Source organism: Rutidosis leptorrhynchoides, chromosome 10 (assembly GCF_046630445.1).
Source record: "Rutidosis leptorrhynchoides isolate AG116_Rl617_1_P2 chromosome 10, CSIRO_AGI_Rlap_v1, whole genome shotgun sequence".
Taxonomy (NCBI): Eukaryota; Viridiplantae; Streptophyta; class Magnoliopsida; order Asterales; family Asteraceae; genus Rutidosis; species Rutidosis leptorrhynchoides.
In genome coordinates, this window is record NC_092342.1 from 234,696,879 (window position 1) to 234,722,113 (window position 25,235).

General features: G+C 33.4%; 2 protein-coding genes across 2 annotated transcripts; one reads left to right on the forward strand and one right to left on the reverse strand.

Annotated features, from left to right (window-relative positions):
- Positions 1-981: 981 nt before the first annotated feature.
- LOC139872191 (ALBINO3-like protein 2, chloroplastic) lies at positions 982-8,376 on the forward strand. Its single transcript, XM_071860029.1, has 15 exons — positions 982-1,445; positions 2,492-2,598; positions 3,077-3,204; positions 3,369-3,440; positions 3,727-3,828; positions 4,513-4,572; positions 4,702-4,767; positions 5,550-5,597; positions 5,958-6,125; positions 6,217-6,272; positions 6,649-6,766; positions 6,883-6,972; positions 7,077-7,186; positions 7,317-7,504; positions 8,009-8,376. Exons 1-14 carry the CDS (start codon positions 997-999, stop codon positions 7,471-7,473), a joined length of 1,731 nt encoding a protein of 576 aa, XP_071716130.1. The 5' UTR covers positions 982-996; the 3' UTR covers positions 7,474-7,504; positions 8,009-8,376.
- Positions 8,377-12,129: 3,753 nt separating this feature from the next.
- Positions 12,130-21,128, reverse strand: LOC139873319 (uncharacterized). Its single transcript, XM_071861247.1, has 5 exons — positions 20,871-21,128; positions 19,456-19,679; positions 19,052-19,376; positions 12,672-12,834; positions 12,130-12,584 (listed from the first exon to the last, which is right to left on the reverse strand). The coding sequence occupies exons 1-5, from the start codon at positions 20,940-20,942 to the stop codon at positions 12,481-12,483; spliced, it is 888 nt and encodes a 295-aa protein (XP_071717348.1). The 5' UTR covers positions 20,943-21,128; the 3' UTR covers positions 12,130-12,480.
- Positions 21,129-25,235: the final 4,107 nt, after the last annotated feature.

Here is a 25,235-nt window from a genome sequence, read left to right on the forward strand (position 1 = left end):
GTTGTTTTCATTTATGGTTTCAAGAATGCCCATTGATTTAAGATGCATTTTTACTTTTATAACCCATGGCATGTAGTTGTTTCCAGTTGATTCTAAAGGAGTAAATTTAAGCTTTTCCAGATTCGACATTTTCTATTATCAAAAATTAAAACAAACATTATGATAAATTAGAGTCAATTTATATTCATAAGTATATAAACATTAAACATAAATTTAATATAACATAAATGATAAGTAGGTGACAGTGTCGACCATGTGTAAGCAATCATAAATAAATGTTATATAACAAAAATATAAATATTAGTAAACATAAATGAAAATTTGGCGACAGTGTCGACCATATATTTTTTCAGGTGGTATAACCGACCTATATCATTCTGGTGGTATAACCGACCATATATCATTTTGGTGGTATAACCGACCATATATCATTTTGGTGGTATAACCGACCATATATCATTTTGGTGGCAGAGCCAACCATATTTAGTATTAAGATTATCGTGCTGATAACGTGTTATAATTCAGTAGGCTTATAACTACCTTTAGTGGTTTGATTCTTGATGTTATAATTCAGTAGGCTTATAACTACCTTTAGTGGTTTGATTCTTGATGTTATAATTCAGTAGGCTTATAACTACCTTTAGTGATTTGATTCTTGATTTAGAATACTAATAATGAAGTGTAAGAACAAAGATGATAATGGAGAGAAAGAAAGAAACACTTTGTAAGTGTGAGAAATGGTGCAAGTTTAATGCTTGCATTCATGAGTATTTATAGCCTAAAATCTCAATATAAAAATACATACTTTGTGTACCAAAATTGACTATATGTATACACCAAAATTGACTATCCATATCTATATTATTATTATTATTATAACACTAACTAATTAGCGAATTAGTCCCCAAAAAGGAAATGGAAAGTTGCATAACCAAAAAGGGTCAAGTAAAATTGCGTCCAAAATAGGTTAACCTTCATCCATCCATTTATCCATCAATGGCTATGAGGAAGCTCTCACTATCCAAGCTCCTCCGCTGCCGTCATCAAACTTCTAGAATACTCCTCACTTGTTCAATTCATTCATCATCATCTTCTTCAATCCAATCACATATTTTCCCTAATACATCATCATCATCTCATCAATATATATCCTCCACACGCCATTCCACCTTATACAGTGATTCATTTTTGTTCAAATTTTATTCGTATCGTTCATTTTCAACCGATAGAGGTGGACCTAAGGTTACTTCTGACGGCGATGAGCTGCCGGAGAAAGGAGGCTTTTTCGATTACGATTATGATTACGTTAATGACGTCAGCAGTACTGCTAGTGATGTAGGGTTTGCAGGTGCGGTTGGTAGTGGTATTGGTGATGATGTGATGCTTCCGGTGCGTTGTCTGGTTTGGTTTTTGGATCAAATTCATCATATCACCGGCCTGCCTTGGTTTGTAGCCTCATTCGTGTACTATATAATTTTTGATTCTGTATATACAAGTGTGGGTAAATTGTCTGTTAATAAACGAATCTTACCGTTAATCAAATAGGACATAATGAGAGTGCGATGCTAAACATTGTGTATGCATGACTTCTTTTGTGAACACTAATGCACAAATGGGGACATGTAGGCGTGTTGCTTCTCGGATTTTCATAACATTTGAATGTATACTTGTTTTAGGGAAATATTCATTTGCATCCTTAATTTTGCTTGAAAACCAGAGATAAATCTCAGACCTTGAATCAATATAATCAATGGCTAGGATTAAAAACGCGGGGGATTAAAAACGCTGATTGTCATGATAATCACATGTCATTGTAAAGATCCAATCACATGTGATTGTAAGATCTCAAGGAAGTTAAGGATTTAAATGAATATTTACCACTTGTTTGTTTTATATGAACTCAGTTCAGTGCAGTTTGATTTTTGAGTTGACTTATAGACTAATATGCTCATCTAATTGATACATTTTGTGATGTGATTCGTTAATACTTAAGACTACACTAGTGTTGGGGATTTTATAAGATATATGTTAACTGTATTGATGTTATTGAAACAGTAGTAATTCGATTCGCCTGATTTGTATCTTTATAGTTTGGAATGATCAGCGTGAATATTGATATCTTTTGTACTGGATTTCAAAGAGATATTATCTGGATTTCTAGGTTAAAAGTAACTAATTGAAAGTTATACATAATTGGTACTGATATGAATATATATTCTTATGGGCAAGTTCGTTAACTAGAAATCACTTTTGATATGTCTCTTGGTGTTAAGGTATATAAAAGGATTATTCATTCAACTAGAAGGCTGATATCGTAAATCAAAGTTCTAATTTATTTTTATCGTTGCTTCCCAGAAGTTTCACCCAGAATGAGTTATTTTTATAGACTGTGTGAATGAGTTTTTAGTTGGCTGAACTTTTCAGATATAGTTATTACAAATTATATGGATTGACATTTTACTTATTATTATGATCTCTGACAATTTCACAGGTGGATTGTTATCATTACTTCCACTCTAGCTCTGAGAGTTGCTATACTACCCATTCTTCTCGTGCAACTACGCAAATTGAAGAAGCATGCTGATATGGCACATCAATGTTAGTATCCTCTTCTTAGCCTTATCAAGAATATGGTACTTTAGATAGCTATTTAGATGAAATATCAAACTAAATATCAACTTTGAACGTTTAGTTAATATATAGAACAGAATCACCAGTTATTTCTAATATTTCATTCAGAAGGATCAACATTGTTTGGGGAAATAAGTTAGTTCAGAATAGTAACACACCGTAAGTTAGTATATCATATCTACTCAGCATATAATAATGGTCTTTTGGAGTGTTTTTCTTTACATTTGATCAGCTTTTGGTTAAAATATACGTACTATAAGTCTGAAATCGTGCTTAACACACTGCCAGTATATATTGATTCAAGATTGTAGGACTATATGGTGATGAAATTTGTATGAACGATTGTTATATCAAACGCTTCTGCTGAAAATAACAAATAAAAGTAATAATTGAAAAGAGATTGGGTATATATAACTTACACATGACTTGCTTATGTTTCTTAAAGTGCCTCCTCCGTTTCCACCGCCTTTCTCAGGAAAGAGTTGGATAAAGCAGTACAAACGTTTTCGAGACAAAAGGAAAGAAATTGGATGCCCTTCATTGCTATGGTTGTTAGCATATCCGTCTGTTCAGGTTAATCATCTCACAAAACTCATTTATAAACATTAAATGTTGTGTTTTATGAAGTGTTTGATACTACTGATGCATTTGCCATGTGTCAGTTTCTGATTGGCATCAAGTTTTAGTTGTGCTTTTGCATCATGTATTAACCTTTTGTATTTGATTTTCTTTTACAGATTCCTTTCTTTATCTTGGGAACAGCAAGTGTTCGACAAATGGCACTGGATAATTATTTTGGCTTTGAAAGTGTAAGTCAACATATATAGAAAGAAAAAAAAATTTGATGCATATTCAATACATTGGATGCTACTTAGCATATAACTAGTTACTAAAAGTTTCTGATTATTACCCTTGCCTTTTCCATTCCATATTGTTGTCATGAATTTAAATGACTTTGAGCTACAAATTAAAGCTTGATCATTATTGTTTTACCATGATCAGTTTGTTTACTACTTGGTTTAGGTAGTTGATAACTTGATATGTGAATACGAGTGATGATTTTTTAAAGTATGTATTCTGTGCATTACCTTTCAGGGTGGCATTCTTTGGTTCCAAAATCTGACCGAGTTGTCGCATGGTGCTTCAGGCTGCATTTTCCCCTTATTGATAGCTTCCCTGCATCTTGTCAATGTTTGGGTAATTACAGTCTCTTAGTGGTGTATGGTTTCGGGTCAGTTCCAGTTGTCATTGATTGTTAACAGGTCAGAAGGGTTAAAAATTAGCCAAAAAAATTTTGCAAAAGTCGCCAAACAGAGTATTCATATAAATTTGTCATGATTATCATTTTATTTCAAAAGCATTGCATGTTGTTTTTATAATTACAAAATTGTACTCATATTCAATACCATGATTATTCACAAAATCAAAACCTCGAGCCACAAAGTGTTGGTGGGTTGGCCCAACTTGACCTGGCTTGTTATGACTCACACATATAAGTTAATAGTTTTAAGCTCGCCCATTTTGACCTGTTACCCAACACGCCGGACCCATCTTTTTTGTCACATCTACTAAATCTATGAGACTGTCCGTGTTGCTCACATGTTTCATGTGCTCCAGGACTTCAGGAGTTTTTTTTAAAAATTTGGGTTTGTACACTTTTACAATGAATGGATATAAACCTTTTTTAAAGATAAAATGAATACCTCTTAATAAAAGGATTAAGGTTTTGAGTCATTTGGGCTTTTAGTTAGTAGCAGACAAGTACAAGTATTGCTCTCGAGTCCCGTGAGGCTATATGGTTATGTCTAAGTTAGGCTTATTTTATTTTTTCTATTTTCTTTTCTATGCTACTGAAATTACTGATGATTTTTTTTCAAATAGATTTCTTTTGAGAAGTCTTCTTTGACGACACTCCCAAATATAATTGGCATTTTAGCAAAGGTGAGTGAAAATATCAATGTGAAGTATGAGTTTGTTGAACCTTTTGTTATAGTCTCCTGATTTCATTTACTTAAAGTTAATAATAATTAAAGACGTGTATTGTAACAATTGTATGTGCATCTTTTACAGTATTACAGGTTCTACTTGCAGTTCCTCACAATTCCTATAGCTGTTGCTGGTTTTTATCTTCCCCAGGTAATTTGAAGTTCTCAGATATTGCAACTAACAAGATTGCATTATACGTCATTTATATCCAAAGTTCGTGCCAGGAAAACCTTAAGTTTTCATCGTGTCACTAACAGCTTTTTTGCTACTCATATCTGCTATCGATCAATGAAATTATGAGTCTTGATAAAGCCACTTGTAATGTGAAGAATGGCTTCTATTGCTAATTACAAATCTACCATTGAATATACATAAATAAGATAGTGCCCATTATGTAATATTGGTAACGTGTATTTGTGACCGATCTGGTAGGTATTTATGTATCGTATGATGCTCATTGTTTTGTAATAATTTTGATCATTAAGCAAGTAGACTTCTCTTTTCTCTCAAAAACAATCATTCCATTACTTTATGTCTGGTTCTTGTTTAGACTCAAAGACACTACTGTATATTCAGTCTAATTTTCTTGTATTTCAGATCATTTTGATAGCATAATTCCATGTCCTTTCATATATTATTTGCTTGCATATGGTTATATGGAAGGGAACTTTCTCATATGATTGATTTTCAGTTAGCATCAAGAGAAATGTTACATTTATAAAAAGTTCACAAATATTTATATACAAGATTATGTGTACTAATCATATGAATAGAGAATATCCAGGAGAGAAAAAAGTGTGAACGTCGTTGGCCCATGTCATATAATATACAATTTTGTAATTTTTTTTGTAATTGTAACATTTCTCAGTCATTAGATCATTGGCAGGAAAATGTTAAGCTCGGTTTTTTTTTTTTTTTTAATTCGTTTACAGGGAAGTTTGATATATTGGGCAGCTAATAGTACCATAACCCTTGTTCAGGTTAGTTTTAGCTATCTTAAGCCCTCATTTTTCTATATATTAGACCCAACAGTTTGGCACTTTGATGTTGACACTGTTTACATGCTAATCTTCACAATTTATAATTCTTTTATCAAGTATTAGAGGTGTCAATTTCAAGTTTTCAACCCATTTACTTTTGGTTAATTTTGGTTAGTTGCTATTCTAACATGTCGGTGTGTATAAAGCTATCTACAAAAGGATAAATGGTCAATGAGTCAAACGGGTGGAAAGTCTGTCCCAATGCACTTAAAATCATAGAGAGCTTATAAGTAGGTTTATTAAAATAAGTTAGTTTTTTGGGTACAAATATACCTGTTAACTGACTAATAAATCTGGCAGCAATTAGTTTTGAAGCATCCACATGTTCGAGAGAAGCTAGGGTTACCCGACAAGTTATCTCCGGTTGATTCTGGGAACTCGCGTTCGATGGATGGACTAGAAGCGACATTCACAGTCCCCGTAGTTAAAAAACCTATTCAAGAACTATCACTACTAGAACTATTTAATGTAAGTCATCCTTTTCATGTTTGACTATTTCCTTAAGTGATTAATAATTTGATGTGTTCCACTTTTTTCTTGATTGTTGGTATTGTTATAGCTTGCTATCAAACACTTATCGAAAGGGGAACAAGATAGAGCAGCTCCACTTCTAAGGTAATTGGTAGCAAATTTTAATTTCATGTAATTTGAAGGTGGTAATCTCGGCCTAATTACCTATGAATGGGTTGAATTCTGAACAATGGGTAAACATTTAAAATTAGCTGAAAAGGAAACAGATCAAACGGGTTGTAAGTTGCCAAAACTGTATTTTTAATGCATAAAACCTCCTATGTCTTTTTCATATATAGGACAATCAAATCACTAATGGTTGATAGATTTTGTTGTTGAAAAAAAGAGAGAAAAAAAACTCTTTTGGGTTAAGATAAACTGACCTGACCCATGTTGACCGGTTACACAACCCATGGGTCACAATAAATACTCTGTTTGTTGAATCTATTGTTGCCCTCTAAATATTGTGCACAATTTACAGACTGGTACTTTCGAAGGACCCTGAATATGTAAGAGCATTGATTGCTATGGGCCAGATTTTGCTGAAAGATGAAAATTTAGTTGAGGCCACAGATTATTTTGAGCGTGCTGTTGCCAAAGTATGAATCTTTGAGTTCACTATCAATATGTCCCACATTCATTAATTAATTGTCCATTATTTTCAGTAAAAATTATTTTCATAGTATTCATTATATTATATTATTATATTTCGCAGCTTCTTCACGTAGGCCATCTGACAGAAATTGAGGAGATTGATCATCTGATTCTTGCATCTACATGGTCAGGTGTGGCCCTTGCTAGACAGGTAATGCATTTATGTATGTTTATATTCAAATTTAACACCTATGTTCTATTCTATAATTGACAAATGATTACAATTCTTATGTTGATATTTCTGGTTTTGGACAGGGTAAAGTTGCAGAAGGAATTGTACACCTAGAAAGATTAGCAAATATGAAAGAACCAGAGGATGCTAAGACCAAAACCCATTATTGTGATGGTTTATTAGTGCTTTCAAGGTAAGCATATTAGCACGAGTATATTTATTTGTATTGTGTTGACATTTATGTATTTTTTCGGATTAATGGAATTAGACGCTATTATATATAGCATGTAGTATTCACACTGACATCGAAACTGAATTTTCAGCTCTTTAGCAAGCATAGGACGCGATGAAGAGGCAGCAAAGTATTTACGCATTCTAACTAGTCTTGATCCAGCCTATGGTAAATACTTGAAAGATCTTGAAAGTGAAGACAACAATTTTGCAGATGATCTTGAAAATAGTAGGAGAAAAGATTATTGAGCGCATCTCATCGAATATTCTCCCTACAAAGGTATGAGATATCAATTATCACCCTAACATTTTCTAACTTGTTTATCTCATTCTACGCGCTTCTATCTTTGCCAAAACATATCATTAATATGAACCATCGGGCTATTCATAAGCAGATAGGCCAAAACGGCATTTCTCAATCCAACCTGCAAAATAATGTTATATGGTGAAATGGTATAGTTATGTATTTTGCTTTTTTAAAATTGGAATGACTGATATACATAGAAACATAATGTCTTTCCTTTTTTCCTCTAATAAGCTTTGCACTTTGGTTCTTGACTGACTTCTTGTTACAATTCCATTTTATATCAAAGAACCGGTGAACCGCAAATGAGTACCTTGTTTGACTTTAACAATTTCAACGAGGTACTCGTACGAATGTGTAATGCTTGGATGGTCACCCACTTATTCTGTTTCCATATATTCTTTATTTTTATTGTAATTTTACGGTTATCAGTTTATTTGTCTTTAAAGTCATGTTTTCGTTGTTTTTGGTTCTTGACAGATAGCAGACAACGTGCATTGTAATATATTAAAATCAAATTTTGGATTGTTGGTTATTCGGATCCAGATTGGACCAGTAGATACACAAACAAAGATGTTACAGCTCCCTGATGTAAGTTGCCATCTGCAACAAGAAAGAACAAGGAAAATGACGGTGGACTAATGTTTTAAAATCCATGTCATTAACAGGAATTTTAAGTAGGTTTGATAACTAAAATATTAATGATTTGTGAATAAGAATGCATCACACTAGGTGCAATTCACCTGGGTATTTGCTTTTGTTTTCATTTAAAAAAATATAAAATTTATTAATCCGAATTGCTATACATAAATAAGCTTTTTTACTAGAATATGTTACACTTTTGTATAAGAAACTTTTTATTCTATTTCCAAATGGTAGTGCTTTTTTTGTGTATTTGATAAGTGGTAACATGTAATTGTCAATAGGAAAATGCTTAGCCACTAAGTTTATAAAAATGTGGAGTACCGTACTAATTTATATATGTCCGTACTGATAGTCGCCTCCCTTGTTCATTCTAATGCAAGATAAAAAGGACTGAAAATGGGTACGATGTTTGGATGTGTACAATGTAAATAACATTAAGAGTGTTTGCCAAAACTATTGGAAGCTTATAGTTGGAGTTACAAGTAAAGGCTTATATTTTTATAAACCTTGATCTTGTACTTTATAAACCTTTTGTAAATTGCTAGAGCTTAAACTTGCAAAATGACAAAATTAATTGTCCATTATTTTCAGTAAAAATTTCCTTCATAGTATCGATTATTTTCAGTAAACATTTTCTATTTTTTTTTTATCTCATTCTACGCGTTTCTATTCTTGCCAAATACTATTATTGATATGATCCGTTGGGGCTATTCTTAGTAACACGTCTAAAAGCGTATAAAAGCGTACAAGTAAAATTTATATATTTTGGGACAACCCAAAACAAAGCTTCTCAATCCAACCTTCAAAATAATGTTATTTGGTGAATGTTATTGTTATTGCTTTTGCTTTATTCAAATTATAATGACTTAAATACGTAGAAACATAATGTCATTCTTTTTCATACAGAAATCTATATGTTAAGCATTACACTTTGGTTTCGTTGAACAATCAACTGAATTGTGGATAAGAACAATAGTCGCTGGTACCTGATCTAACTTCCGACTCCAATTGACGGGATAACAAAATTTGACGGCGATTGAATTTACGAATGGCCAGATATGAGTTTAAATCTCCACCCTGTGTGACTGAAACCTAGATCTCGCTGGCTTCATTCAATATAGTTGAACGAAAATAGGTAGCTTTTGTTTGAGTCATAAATGTGTTTGTGTGGTTGATTGAAATTTGATAAAGTTTGAAAGCTAGAGAAATTGGGGTTTTTGAGCTTTGGTAAAGATAGAAGATGAGGTCCAAGAAATGATGAAATGACATAAATACACATCATCTGAAGCGCGCATGGGGCAATTAACTAAATTTGATTAACAGAGGGTTATCGTTAGTGACTTAGCGTCAACCAACCGTGTAACATGTGCAAACGTCAGGGTCATCCAAGTAAAAGAAAAAACTTTATTCTCTTACGTGCAGTGTATCTAATAGGCAAGGAGTTACGCATCTGTTGGAGAGAATGTCAATTCTGACCCAATTACTTGCAAATTGGCAAACAGATGCGTGAAGTGTATTTTTGTGCATCAAACCTCTTTGATCTATTTCCTTAGAGCTATTGTCTTTTCAACCTTAATTAACAAGTGCATTTAAATCTTCAGAATAGGACAAAAGAAGTTCCAGGTCAACCCGATCGTTTTGAGACGTACTAAATATGTTCCATTTCAACCCGCCCGCTTTGACCCGTTGCCTAATACGGCCCATCTTGCCATAACGCAGTACTTACTTTCACTCATAAGTCGCCAGCAACCCGTGTTTCCTTGCAACCACTGGCTATTCCAGGAATAAAAAGTAATGGGGTCCCAAAAAAAATTTCACTACCGATTATATTTGAAAGTTACTTTAGTGATAATTTACTTTCAAAAAACTTAAAACTCGAAAAATATATGTCGCCCGAGTAGTTAAATTTAGTGGTGTCCTAAACAACTTAAAAGAAAAAGTATAAAGTTGAAAAGTATATGGAGTCGTGCGGTTAAATTTAGTGGTGTCCTATACAATTTAGAATGTATTTTCTACTAAAAAATATCAAACTAGTGGTGTCCTATGACCCCACATGTATACTACTAGACTCGACACTATTTGCAACGGATCTAATAACTTCACGCGCATGAATCAAATCTTTTGCTGCATCAAAAAAACTTGTGTAACGCAATGCAATTTCAAACTAGTCGTACCCAGCCTCTCCATGTAGCTGCACTAACAAACAATCAAACGTCCACCAATTGCCATAGAAATAATGCCTTGCAATTCATGATTTCAGCAATCCACAAAACAACATTTTACCAACTTATCCATGAATCTAGTTGAAACTCTCTCCGTTCCTAATTTATTGTCCAATATTCTTTTTTGGTATGTCCCAAATTAGTTGTCCACTTTGATAAATAGATAAGAATGAGATGGTAAAGTTCTTTTATACTCTTACTTTGTGCATGTAGATAAAAAGTAAGAGATAAAACTGTAAAGTAAAGAAAAATTATATATGACAGTCGCCTTAAAATGATGCAACCTCAACACCCGAAAAGTCAACAGTTATCCTGTATAGAATGTCAAATGCAACTTCAAATTCATTTTTTATACTAAGATCTATTTAATTTAATTCCTAACTAAAGGCTCTTTAGGTCTATCCTAATTAGTAATGGATCCCAAGTTTAACTAGGGTGAAAAGTCAACATTTTTCCTTTTAGTCTTGTATTGTCAACTAGCCTAATATCATAAGCTGAAGATCAAATTCGATACTTGTTTGACTACAACTAAAAGGTCAAATAGACTGCGAGTCTGAAATAACGACCTCGAAATACTAGTATCGACGAAATTTGCTGTCTCTTACCTGTATATATAATAAATTTGTAATAACCTGACTTATATTGATTTGAGATTAAAAAATAATAAGTAAATAAGATTAGTTCTTATAAATCTAACATTGTGACTAATTAATTTGTACGGAGTATTTATCTTATGACAATTAATTTAGGAATTTTTTAAAAAAAAAAAGTAATACCCCGCCGCAACGCGGGGTTTCTTCACTAGTTTGTTCCAAACAAAAAATTATATGACATGACCAACTTTTTTTAAAGTCAAACTCACACACCTATAATACGAATATGAATATGTATAATAATGCACACATATCTCCATAACATGACTTGAACCCTCAATTTCATAATTGAAAAAGTAACCACGATATTGCTAGGTCAATGACCTTTTGATTATGACATGACCAACTAACCAAACAAATATCACAAGTGTGATTAAATATAATTACCTACCTCTTTTTTTCTAAATAATGTGTTTTTTCTAGCAAATAACGAACCAAACTAAATCTTATATAATCAAACTAAACATTTTGCTCAAAAAACCTAAAACACATTTAGCGCAAATACCCTTCTACAAAATGACATTTGGTTCGTTATTTGCTTTATGTTTTTGTCACAAAAAAATAGAATGAGAATGTTTCAAAAAACCTAACCACATTTAAAATAATTACCCTATTTATGATAATGCATAGAATGAGATACAGAGCCACTAAGTGGCAAAGGATCTCTCCATTGTAACTGAACACTTATTTGCCGAATTACCTGCAGTTGCTATAGATGCTCTTTAGCTTTTATCAATTTTGACCACTAGTTTTATATTGAGACCAACAATATCACCTAAGCTATATAAAACATGTTTATACCACAATTCCAACAAAATATCACCTAATATATTTGAACAAAATCACATAAAACATACCACAATTCCAAGAGAAATCCACAAGGAGCATCAATAGCAGTAACATTAGCTACAAAGGTCAAACAATGTTTTTTGTAACGGCAGTTAGGAGTCATTGACGGGGTCGAACGCGATGTCGACACCCATACCCGATCTTTTCCTTGGTACGGATCATTATGATCCTACCGCCCCTCAGGAAAAAACAGACAAGGAATCCATGCAGGCATCGCGTGTGGCAAAACCCCATCGGGTGAGACTCAACGCAAGACGTTTGCAACCTCCGAGGCCCATGAAATGGGCGGGTAACAACAAGGGAAAACAATGTATAAAAGAAACTATATAAACAATTTTTTCCCCGGATTAAAAAGTAAACATGCAACTATGCAAGCCAAACAAGTTTTACCAAACTATGAAATTAGTCCAAGATTCTAATGATTAGTACTCCGTATTACTTACAAAGGTAGGACCCACTATTTTAGCTTTAAGAAGAGAACAGAAAAAATCCAACGGACGCACCTTCACTTTGATCATGATTATACACGGGTTATACCAACAAGCTCGTGGCCCACCTTCCCTATCAATCTCATCCGTTGATCTCAATCTCGATGCTTTTCTAGATTCGCAACGGTTTTAGCATTCGAAGAGACCTTGAAATAGGGCCATATAGTTGTGATCCATTCACGAAGAAATAAAATTCGAACTGCGTCACAAACAACATGAATAATATATTATATTCCTTTTAAAAAATTGTAAGCTATAAGTTGTAAGGTTTCAGAAAGGTGTGTACCCCACAATAAAATCATCCCAGCAGAGCGCCATATATATTCCGTAAAGAATGACTTGGCGTAGACAACCACCCACTCTATACTATCTTCGGGGGCCACATCAAGACATCTCACGGTGTGTAGGTTCATATTCCAAATTGCAAAGAGCAGAAACACAAATATGATCTAAAACATACAAACAAAATAAAAATGTTAATGATAAATAACAATAACAATAACACAATATAACAAAATAACAATGACAAGAACAAATCACTAAATCACTAAATCACTATAACACAATAACACTATAACACTATAAGGCTATAATACTATAACAATATAACAATATAACAATAACAATAACAATAACAATAACAATAATGTTATAATAATAATAATAATATAGATATGGATAGTCAATTTTGGTGTATACATATAGTCAATTTTGGTACACAAAGTATGTATTTTTATATTGAGATTTTAGGCTATAAATACTCATGAATACAAGCATTAAACTTGCACCATTTCTCACACTTACAAAGTGTTTCTTTCTTTCTCTCCATTATCATCTTTGTTCTTACACTTCATTATTAGTATTCTAAATCAAGAATCAAATCACTAAAGGTAGTTATAAGCCTACTGAATTATAACATCAAGAATCAAACCACTAAAGGTAGTTATAAGCCTACTGAATTATAACATCAAGAATCAAACCACTAAAGGTAGTTATAAGCCTACTGAATTATAACACGTTATCAGCACGATAATCTTAATACTAAATATGGTTGGCTCTGCCACCAAAATGATATATGGTCGGTTATACCACCAAAATGATATATGGTCGGTTATACCACCAAAATGATATATGGTCGGTTATACCACCAGAATGATATAGGTCGGTTATACCACCTGAAAAAATATATGGTCGACACTGTCGCCAAATTTTCATTTATGTTTACTAATATTTATATTTTTGTTATATAACATTTATTTATGATTGCTTACACATGGTCGACACTGTCACCTACTTATCATTTATGTTATATTAAATTTATGTTTAATGTTTATATACTTATGAATATAAATTGACTCTAATTTATCATGATGTTTGTTTTAATTTTTGATAATAGAAAATGTCGAATCTGGAAAAGCTTAAATTTACTCCTTTAGAATCAACTGGAAACAACTACATGCCATGGGTTATAAAAGTAAAAATGCATCTTAAATCAATGGGCATTCTTGAAACCATAAATGAAAACAACACTTGTTCTGAAAAAGAACAAGCTACGGCATGTTGCTTTATTCATCAACATATTGATGAATGCTTACAAAATAATTATGTGACTGTAGAAGATCCCCATGTTTTATGGGAAGGTCTCAAAAGCAGATTCAATAATCAAAGAAAAATTTTACTTCCAGCTGCAATGGAACAATGGAGAACATTAAGGTTCCAAGACTTTAAGAAAGTAAATGAATACAGCTCAGCTCTGTATAATACATGTTCACAACTTAAATTCTGTGGACATGAAATTAGTGATGCAGACATGACGGAGAAAACTTTCTCCACAATGAATGCTGCAAACATCACAGTGCAAAGAAATTTGAGAATGCTAAAGTTCAAAACATATCCTGAACTTAATTCATATCTCTTAGTTGCAGAGCAAAATGATAAGCTATTAATGAAAAATCAGCAATCTCGTCCTACTGGTACACTTGCAATCCCTGAAGCAAATACTGCAAATAATTATAAACAGGGACCAGGACGCGGGCAAGGTCGTGGTTATAATAACCATCACCATCATCATGCCAAAAGCCATAACTATGGTAGAAACCATCCTTATGGTAATGGTAATGGGCGTGGACGTGGTCGTGGTCGTGGCCGTGGTGGTCAAAGAAATAGTAATCCACGAAAATATAAATATCAACCACAAAACAAGCCCATTAAACAAGATGTTGAAGAAAATTCTTCTAAAAATTCTGAAGAATCTTGCTACAGATGTGGTAGAATGGGCCACTGGGCTAATACTTGCCGAACATCTAAACATCTTGTTAAGATGTATCAGGATTCGCTGAAAGGTAAAGAAAAGGAAGTAAATTTTGTGGATAATATTGATCCAACAGTCACTGAGAAACCATCTGATTTATATGAAGATTTCTTGAATGTTTAAGTTGTGTGTCTTTTGAAAAATAAACGATTTAATATCGTCTGTCTTTGTCATTATGTTTGCTAAATGTTTCAGTACTATCTATTTGCGTTTAAAATATTGTGTAATATTAATGTACTCACTATTTATTTCTTATATATGAAGTTCAATATGAATTTTGCTGGAATACAACATCAATCAAGTGGTGGAGATCTCTGTATAGCAGACAGTGGAACTACACACACTATACTTAAATCCGAGAAATATTTTATTGATCTAAAACCAACGGAAGGAACTATACATACAATATCAGGACCTGCTAACTTGATAAAAGGGATAGGAAAGGCAAATTTCATACTACCAAATGGTACAAAATTTTTAATAAATGATGCCTTATTTTCTCCCAAGTCAAGCAGAAATTTATTGAGTTTCTCCGACATATACCTTAACGGGTATGATTATCAGTCAGTGACAACAGAAAATGAGAAATATTTAAGTATCACTGACAAGAGTCATGTGGTTGAAAAACTGCCAAGACTTAGTTCTGGATTACATTATACACATATAAATGTACCAGAAATACATATGGTAGTTAACGAAAAATATATTGATCCTGGTGTATTCAGTTTATGGCATAACAGATTAGGCCATCCAGGATCAACAATGATGAAAAGGATTATTGAATGTACTCATGGACATCCACTAAAGGATAGAAAAATCCATCATGATACAATGGTTCCATGTACATCTTGCTCTCTTGGAAAATTGATAACTAGACCCTCACCACTTAAGGTTGAGAAAGAATCACCAATGTTTCTTGAAAGAATTCAAGGTGATATATGTGGACCAATTCATCCACCATGTGGACCATTTAGATATTTCATGGTTCTAATAGACGCATCTAGCAGATGGTCTCATGTTTGTCTGTTATCAAGCCGTAATGTGGCATTTGCAAAATTTCTTGCCCAAATTATTAAATTAAGAGCTCATTTTCCTGATTACACCATTAAAAGGGTGAGACTTGATAATGCTGGTGAATTTACATCTCAAGCATTTAATGACTATTGCATGTCTATAGGAATTGTTGTTGAACATTCTGTTGCTCATGTGCATACACAAAATGGTTTAGCCGAGTCATTGATTAAACGTTTACAGTTAATCGCTAGACCATTGATAATGAGAACAAAACTCCCTGTATCTATATGGGGTCATGCAATTTTACATGCTGCTGCATTGATTCGCATCAGACCAAGTGCAAGTCATAAATATTCCCCCCTACAACTTGCTTTTGGTCAAGAGCCAAATATTTCCCATCTTAGAACATTTGGTTGTGCAGTGTGTGTTCCAATTGCGACACCACAACGTACAAAAATGGGTCCTCAAAGGAGGTTGGGAATATATGTTGGATATGAAACATCTTCAATATTAAGGTATATTGAACCTATGACAGGTGACGTTTTTACAGCACGTTTTGCTGATTGTCATTTTAATGAAACATTGTTCCCTAGATTAGGGGGAGAAATGAAAAATAAAGAAAATGATGTTTCATGGTGTGAACCTCAATTAAAGTATCTTGATCCTCGCACAAAAGAATGCGAGACAGAAGTTCAAAAGATAATGCATATACAAGAACTTGCAAATCAATTGCCTGATGCATTTACAGATACAAAAACGGTGACAAAATCATATATACCAGCAGTAAATACTCCAGCTCGAATTGAAATTCCAAAAGCTGGCAATAACGTCACTCATGAATCTTTGCCACGTCAGAAACGTGGAAGACCAATCGGTTCAAAGGATAAAAATCCTCGAAAAAGAAAATCAGCTGATAATGAAGTAAAAGAAAGTGTTCAAGAAGAACCACAAATCAGTACTCCTACTGCAGAGGAGATTGATGATGTCAATACAGAAATTGCAATCAATTATGCATATTCAAAAATATTATGGAACCGAAATGAAATGAAAAATCTTGATGAGAAATTTTCATTTAATGTTGCATATGACATCATGAATAATGATGATGATCCAGAACCAACATCTATGGTTGAATGTCAAAATAGACATGATTGGGCTCAATGGAAAGAAGCAATACGAGCTGAATTAGAATCACTCAATAAAAGAAAAGTTTTCGGATCCATCATTCTCACTCCTAAAGATGTGAAACCTGTAGGATACAGATGGATTTTTGTCCGAAAAAGAAATGAGAAAAATGAAGTTACAAGGTATAAAGCTAGACTTGTAGCTCAAGGTTTTTCTCAAAGACCGGGAATTGATTATGAAGAAACTTATTCTCCTGTTATGGATGCAATTACTTTTAGGTACTTAATCAGTCTGGCAGTTTCTAAAAATTTAGAAATGCATCTCATGGATGTTGTGACTGCTTATCTATATGGATCACTTGATAGTGATATATATATGAAGATACCTGAAGGATTTAAGGTACCAGAAGCATCAAATGCAAAACCCAAAGAAATGTATTCGATTAAATTACAAAGATCTTTATATGGGTTAAAACAATCGGGACGTATGTGGTATAACCGATTAAGTGATTACTTGATAAGCAAAGGGTATACAAATAACCTTACTTGCCCTTGTGTTTTCATTAAGAAAACAACATCCGGATATGTGATCATAGCTGTTTATGTTGATGATCTTAACATCATAGGTACAAATAAAGAGATCTATGAAGCCATTCAACTTCTAAAGAAAGAATTTGAAATGAAAGATCTCGGAAAAACCAAGTATTGCCTTGGTTTACAAATTGAGCATATGCCTAATGGTTTACTTGTACATCAAACAACATATACTGAAAAGATTTTGAAACGTTTCAATATGGACAAGGCAAAACCATTAAGTACTCCTATGGTTGTTAGATCACTCAATGTTGAAACTGATCCATTTCGTCAATGTGAAGATCAAGAAGACATTCTTGGACCAGAAGTACCATATCTTAGTGCAATTGGAGCTCTTATGTATCTTACAAATTGTACAAGACCTGACATTTCTTTTGCAGTTAATTTGTTGGCAAGGTTCAGCTCTGCTCCTACCAAAAGACACTGGAATGGGATCAAACACATATTTCGATACCTTCGAGGAACTACTGATTTAGGATTATTTTATTCTAACGAATCAAAACAAGATTTGGTTGGTTATGCAGATGCAGGTTATTTATCTGATCCACATAAAGCTAAATCTCAAACTGGATATGTATTCCTAAATGGAGGTACTGCAATATCATGGCGTTCTCAAAAACAAACACTTGTTGCTACATCGTCAAATCATGCCGAAGTGATTGCATTACATGAAGCTACTCGAGAATGTTTTTGGTTGAGATCAATGACACAACTCATTACTGATTCTTGTGGACTAGAACGCGATAAAAGTCCAACAACTATCTTTGAAGATAATGCAGCTTGCATAGCACAGATGAAAGAAGGGTATATCAAAAGTGACCGAACAAAACACATACCACCTAGATTCTTCTCATACACTCAAAATCTCATTAAGGACAACCAGATTGAAATGAGATATGTGCAATCTAGCAAAAACTCTGCTGATCTTTTCACGAAAGCACTTCCAACTGCTATTTTCAGAACACACGTTCATAACATTGGCATGAGACATGTTCAAAAGATGTAACAGCTGAAGCGATGTCTACTTGAGGGGGAGTCAACTCCATGCTGCACTCTTTTTCCCTTAGCTAAAGTTTTTTCCCACTGGGTTTTCTTTAGCAAGGTTTTTAACGAGGCAGTAATTTATAGTTGATCTTCAACAAAATAAAATTGCTATCCAAGGGGGAGTGTTATAATAATAATAATAATATAGATATGGATAGTCAATTTTGGTGTATACATATAGTCAATTTTGGTACACAAAGTATGTATTTTTATATTGAGATTTTAGGCTATAAATACTCATGAATGCAAGCATTAAACTTGCACCATTTCTCACACTTACAAAGTGTTTCTTTCTTTCTCTCCATTATCATCTTTGTTCTTACACTTCATTATTAGTATTCTAAATCAAGAATCAAATCACTAAAGGTAGTTATAAGCCTACTGAATTATAACATCAAGAATCAAACCACTAAAGGTAGTTATAAGCCTACTGAATTATAACATCAAGAATCAAACCACTAAAGGTAGTTATAAGCCTACTGAATTATAACAAATAACAATAACAATAATAACAACAACAATAATAATAACAATAATAAATAAGGGGTCAAAATTAAGAAAACTAGATTTTGTCCTTACCATTAGATGGATCAAACTGAAAGGCGAAAAAATGCTCATGATTGTCAAAATATGAAGATTTATTGGTATACCAACACGCCAGATCCATATTCTGGCCTCCAACATATAACATCCAAGAGAGAAAGCCATAAAAACGAAGAGTAGAATACTGAAATAGGGATGGTATTCAGGGCAATAGCTTGGTATAAAAGCCACAAGTGTCATGTAGATAGGTAGGTTGAGAAGGTCCGAAGTGAAGATAAGTCTCAAGCTACTAGAGGTGAGTAGGGATAATATGTGAAAACAGAACAAGGTGATATGTAGTCCAAAAAAGTAAATCACATAGCTGCAAAAAAAAGAAAGAAAGAAAAAACATTATTAAACAGGATACGGGAGTTTACAATCATGATAATTAAATAGAATACCTTTGGGGTGTCTCTATAAAAAGGTTGATAAACGGACCAACACTCGCCCCGAACAACATACATGCAAAAATCAAGCTGATCAACCGTTTTTGCTTGAAGAGGTGAAACTGCCAATAAAATAGCATGCAGTTAAGCGCGAATGTGGGCCCTCCAATATTGTACCTACGATGGAGTTCAGCTCCTAACGCAGTATGACATCCTAACACAATGAGAATAGAGTACACCTAACAAAAGAGAAAATAAAAAAATAAAAAAACATCAGATAAATAAGGAGCATATAACTTAATAAGATCATAGAATGTACTTTGATACTTTGATTCAAGATGTATTATTATTTTTATGACAGCCCAAATTAATAATCTGACTACAATCTTCTTTACTGTTTTGTATCTAATCTCATTTGGCCAGAAGGTTGTCAAATCAATGGTTGCGCATATGACTATGGATATGGTAAACACAACTTAAGACATGTTCTTGGTATCAAAAGATCATGCTTCTATACTTTCAAGTCTTTTATCTTCACTAAATGTTAGTGTCCTTCCCAAAAATCAAGATCATTTTATGGTAATCGAATTATGCAGATTCGTCACGATGTTTTTCATTACTTATATATGGTTCTTACTTTGTATCCATATACAGTGTGTATGGATACATTAGCATCCTTAGGTAGTTACCACTAAGGTTCAACTTCTAAAAGATCGAACAACTTCAGGGCAAAAGTTTCGCACTTAATAAATTTCTTGATTTTTCACCCAGGGTGCTTATACTTACAAGTTACAAGTTTCATTTCTTTAAAGAAAACACCTCATTAACCACCATGTATTCATATCATACCATACCACACCACACCATACCAAACCATTACAAGTTACAAGAAAGTAAAAGAGAGGATGCTTATGTGATCAGATTAGCGGCTGTGATTAACACACACTAATACTCTCAAGAACTCACCAAATCCTTCACCCCTTTGAACCACCAGCTTCGACCTAGTTTGTGTAAATTGTTTTATTTACTTTTCATTGTCATTATAAGCACCGAAAAGCTGTCTAAACATTCAAGATAATGTCACAATAACTAAAAGGTAGAAGGTTTTCCCTGTTCGGGCTAGGAGGGTCAGTAATCCGACCCCATACTCTGATGTACGCAGCCCGCAGCAGGATTACTCCCAGGCTGTTTCCAACCCAGCCCATCCCTGGCCACCACTAAATATTCGCCTTATACGGGATTCGAACCCGAGACCTCTTGCAAGGAACTCAGGAAATAAAATATCTATCTTGTTCACATTAATGTTCTTCCCCTGCTCTACTGTTTCAATTAGGTCACATAACTTTTGAATGACTTAGCACGAATCCAAATAAAAACAGAAAATAATTCCAATTAATCGAAAAATTAAAATCAAAACACTGAATCATTACCTTGATTATGGCTCTAATCTGGCTGCCATGAATGTAAGGTCGCGAATCAAACGTGGTCCGCTTGACGTCCATCTAGCTGCTTCGGTATATGCAATAACCCTAGTATAGCGAAAGAAGTATGTTTTATGTAAGTAGAAACCGTTAGGGTTTATACAAACCGTAACATTTTTGGAACTTCATGTAATTTAGGGTTTTTTCAACTCTTTTAAATTCTAAGGAATTAGGGCTTTTTATTTTGATATTGTTTTCGAATATGGTTCTTCCTGTTATAATAATAATATAGATATGGATAGTCAATTTTGGTGTATACATATAGTCAATTTTGGTACACAAAGTATGTATTTTTATATTGAGATTTTAGGCTATAAATACTCATGAATGCAAGCATTAAACTTGCACCATTTCTCACACTTACAAAGTGTTTCTTTCTTTCTCTCCATTATCATCTTTGTTCTTACACTTCATTATTAGTATTCTAAATCAAGAATCAAATCACTAAAGGTAGTTATAAGCCTACTGAATTATAACATCAAGAATCAAACCACTAAAGGTAGTTATAAGCCTACTGAATTATAACACGTTATCAGCACGATAATCTTAATACTAAATATGGTTGGCTCTGCCACCAAAATGATATATGGTTGGTTATACCACCAAAATGATATATGGTCGGTTATACCACCAGAATGATATATGGTCGGTTATACCACCTGAAAAAATATATGGTCGACACTGTCGCCAAATTTTCATTTATGTTTACTAATATTTATATTTTTGTTATATAACATTTATTTATGATTGCTTACACATGGTCGACACTGTCACCTACTTATCATTTATGTTATATTAAATTTATGTTTAATGTTTATATACTTATGAATATAAATTGACTCTAATTTATCATGATGTTTGTTTTAATTTTTGATAATAGAAAATGTCGAATCTGGAAAAGCTTAAATTTACTCCTTTAGAATCAACTGGAAACAACTACATGCCATGGGTTATAAAAGTAAAAATGCATCTTAAATCAATGGGCATTCTTGAAACCATAAATGAAAACAACACTTGTTCTGAAAAAGAACAAGCTACGGCATGTTGCTTTATTCATCAACATATTGATGAATGCTTACAAAATAATTATGTGACTGTAGAAGATCCCCATATTTTATGGGAAGGTCTCAAAAGCAGATTCAATAATCAAAGAGAAATTTTACTTCCAGCTGCAATGGAACAATGGAGAACATTAAGGTTCCAAGACTTTAAGAAAGTAAATGAATACAGCTCAGCTCTGTATAATACATGTTCACAACTTAAATTCTGTGGACATGAAATTAGTGATGCAGACATGATGGAGAAAACTTTCTCCACAATGAATGCTGCAAACATCACAGTGCAAAGAAATTTGAGAATGCTAAAGTTCAAAACATATCCTGAACTTAATTCATATCTCTTAGTTGCAGAGCAAAATGATGAGCTATTAATGAAAAATCAGCAATCCCGTCCTACTGGTACACTTGCAATCCCTGAAGCAAATACTGCAAATAATTATAAACAGGGACAAGGACGCGGGCAAGGTCGTGGTTATAATAACCATCACCATCATCATGCCAAAAGCCATAACTATGGTAGAAACCATCCTTATGGTAATGGTAATGGGCATGGACGTGGTCGTGGTCGTGGCCGTGGTGGTCAAAGAAATAGTAATCCACGAAAATATAAATATCAACCACAAAACAAGCCCATTAAACAAGATGTTGAAGAAAATTCTTCTAAAAATTCTGAAGAATCTTGCTACAGATGTGGTAGAATGGGCCACTGGGCTAATACTTGCCGAACATCTAAACATCTTGTTAAGATGTATCAGGATTCGCTGAAAGGTAAAGAAAAGGAAGTAAATTTTGTGGATAATATTGATCCAACAGTCACTGAGAAACCATATGATTTATATGAAGATTTCTTGAATGTTTAAGTTGTGTGTCTTTTGAAAAATAAACGATTTAATATCGTCTGTCTTTGTCATTATGTTTGCTAAATGTTTCAGTACTATCTATTTGCGTTTAAAATATTGTGTAATATTAATGTACTCACTATTTATTTCTTATATATGAAGTTCAATATGAATTTTGCTAGAATACAACATCAATCAAGTGGTGGAGATCTCTGTATAGCAGACAGTGGAACTACACACACTATACTTAAATCCGAGAAATATTTTATTGATCTAAAACCAACGGAAGGAACTATACATACAATATCAGGACCTGCTAACTTGATAAAAGGGATAGGAAAGGCAAATTTCATACTACCAAATGGTACAAAATTTTTAATAAATGATGCCTTATTTTCTCCCAAGTCAAGCAGAAATTTATTGAGTTTCTCCGACATATACCTTAACGGGTATGATTATCAGTCAGTGACAACAGAAAATGAGAAATATTTAAGTATCACTGACAAGAGTCATGTGGTTGAAAAACTGCCAAGACTTAGTTCTGGATTACATTATACACATATAAATGTACCAGAAATACATATGGTAGTTAACGAAAAATATATTGATCCTGGTGTATTCAGTTTATGGCATAACAGATTAGGCCATCCAGGATCAACAATGATGAAAAGGATTATTGAATGTACTCATGGACATCCACTAAAGGATAGAAAAATCCATCATGATACAATGGTTCCATGTACATCTTGCTCTCTTGGAAAATTGATAACTAGACCCTCACCACTTAAGGTTGAGAAAGAATCACCAATGTTTCTTGAAAGAATTCAAGGTGATATATGTGGACCAATTCATCCACCATGTGGACCATTTAGATATTTCATGGTTCTAATAGACGCATCTAGCAGATGGTCTCATGTTTGTCTGTTATCAAGCCGTAATGTGGCATTTGCAAAATTTCTTGCCCAAATTATTAAATTGAGAGCTCATTTTCCTGATTACACCATTAAAAGGGTGAGACTTGATAATGCTGGTGAATTTACATCTCAAGCATTTAATGACTATTGCATGTCTATAGGAATTGTTGTTGAACATTCTGTTGCTCATGTGCATACACAAAATGGTTTAGCCGAGTCATTGATTAAACGTTTACAGTTAATCGCTAGACCATTGATAATGAGAACAAAACTCCCTGTATCTATATGGGGTCATGCAATTTTACATGCTGCTGCATTGATTCGCATCAGACCAAGTGCAAGTCATAAATATTCCCCCCTACAACTTGCTTTTGGTCAAGAGCCAAATATTTCCCATCTTAGAACATTTGGTTGTGCAGTGTATGTTCCAATTGCGACACCACAACGTACAAAAATGGGTCCTCAAAGGAGGTTGGGAATATATGTTGGATATGAAACATCTTCAATATTAAGGTATATTGAACCTATGACAGGTGACGTTTTTACAGCACGTTTTGCTGATTGTCATTTTAATGAAACATTGTTCCCTAGATTAGGGGGAGAAATGAAAAATAAAGAAAATGATGTTTCATGGTGTGAACCTCAATTAAAGTATCTTGATCCTCGCACAAAAGAATGCGAGACAGAAGTTCAAAAGATAATGCATATACAAGAACTTGCAAATCAATTGCCTGATGCATTTACAGATACAAAAACGGTGACAAAATCATATATACCAGCAGTAAATACTCCAGCTCGAATTGAAATTCCAAAAGCTGGCAATAACGTCACTCATGAATCTTTGCCACGTCAGAAACGTGGAAGACCAATCGGTTCAAAGGATAAAAATCCTCGAAAAAGAAAATCAGCTGATAATGAAGTAAAAGAAAGTGTTCAAGAAGAACCACAAATCAGTACTCCTACTGCAGAGGAGATTGATGATGTCAATACAGAAATTGCAATCAATTATGCATATTCAAAAATATTATGGAACCGAAATGAAATGAAAAATCTTGATGAGAAATTTTCATTTAATGTTGCATATGACATCATGAATAATGATGATGATCCAGAACCAACATCTATGGTTGAATGTCAAAATAGACATGATTGGGCTCAATGGAAAGAAGCAATACGAGCTGAATTAGAATCACTCAATAAAAGAAAAGTTTTCGGATCCATCATTCTCACTCCTAAAGATGTGAAACCTGTAGGATACAGATGGATTTTTGTCCGAAAAAGAAATGAGAAAAATGAAGTTACAAGGTATAAAGCTAGACTTGTAGCTCAAGGTTTTTCTCAAAGACCGGGAATTGATTATGAAGAAACTCATTCTCCTGTTATGGATGCAATTACTTTTAGGTACTTAATCAGTCTGGCAGTTTCTAAAAATTTAGAAATGCATCTCATGGATGTTGTGACTGCTTATCTATATGGATCACTTGATAGTGATATATATATGAA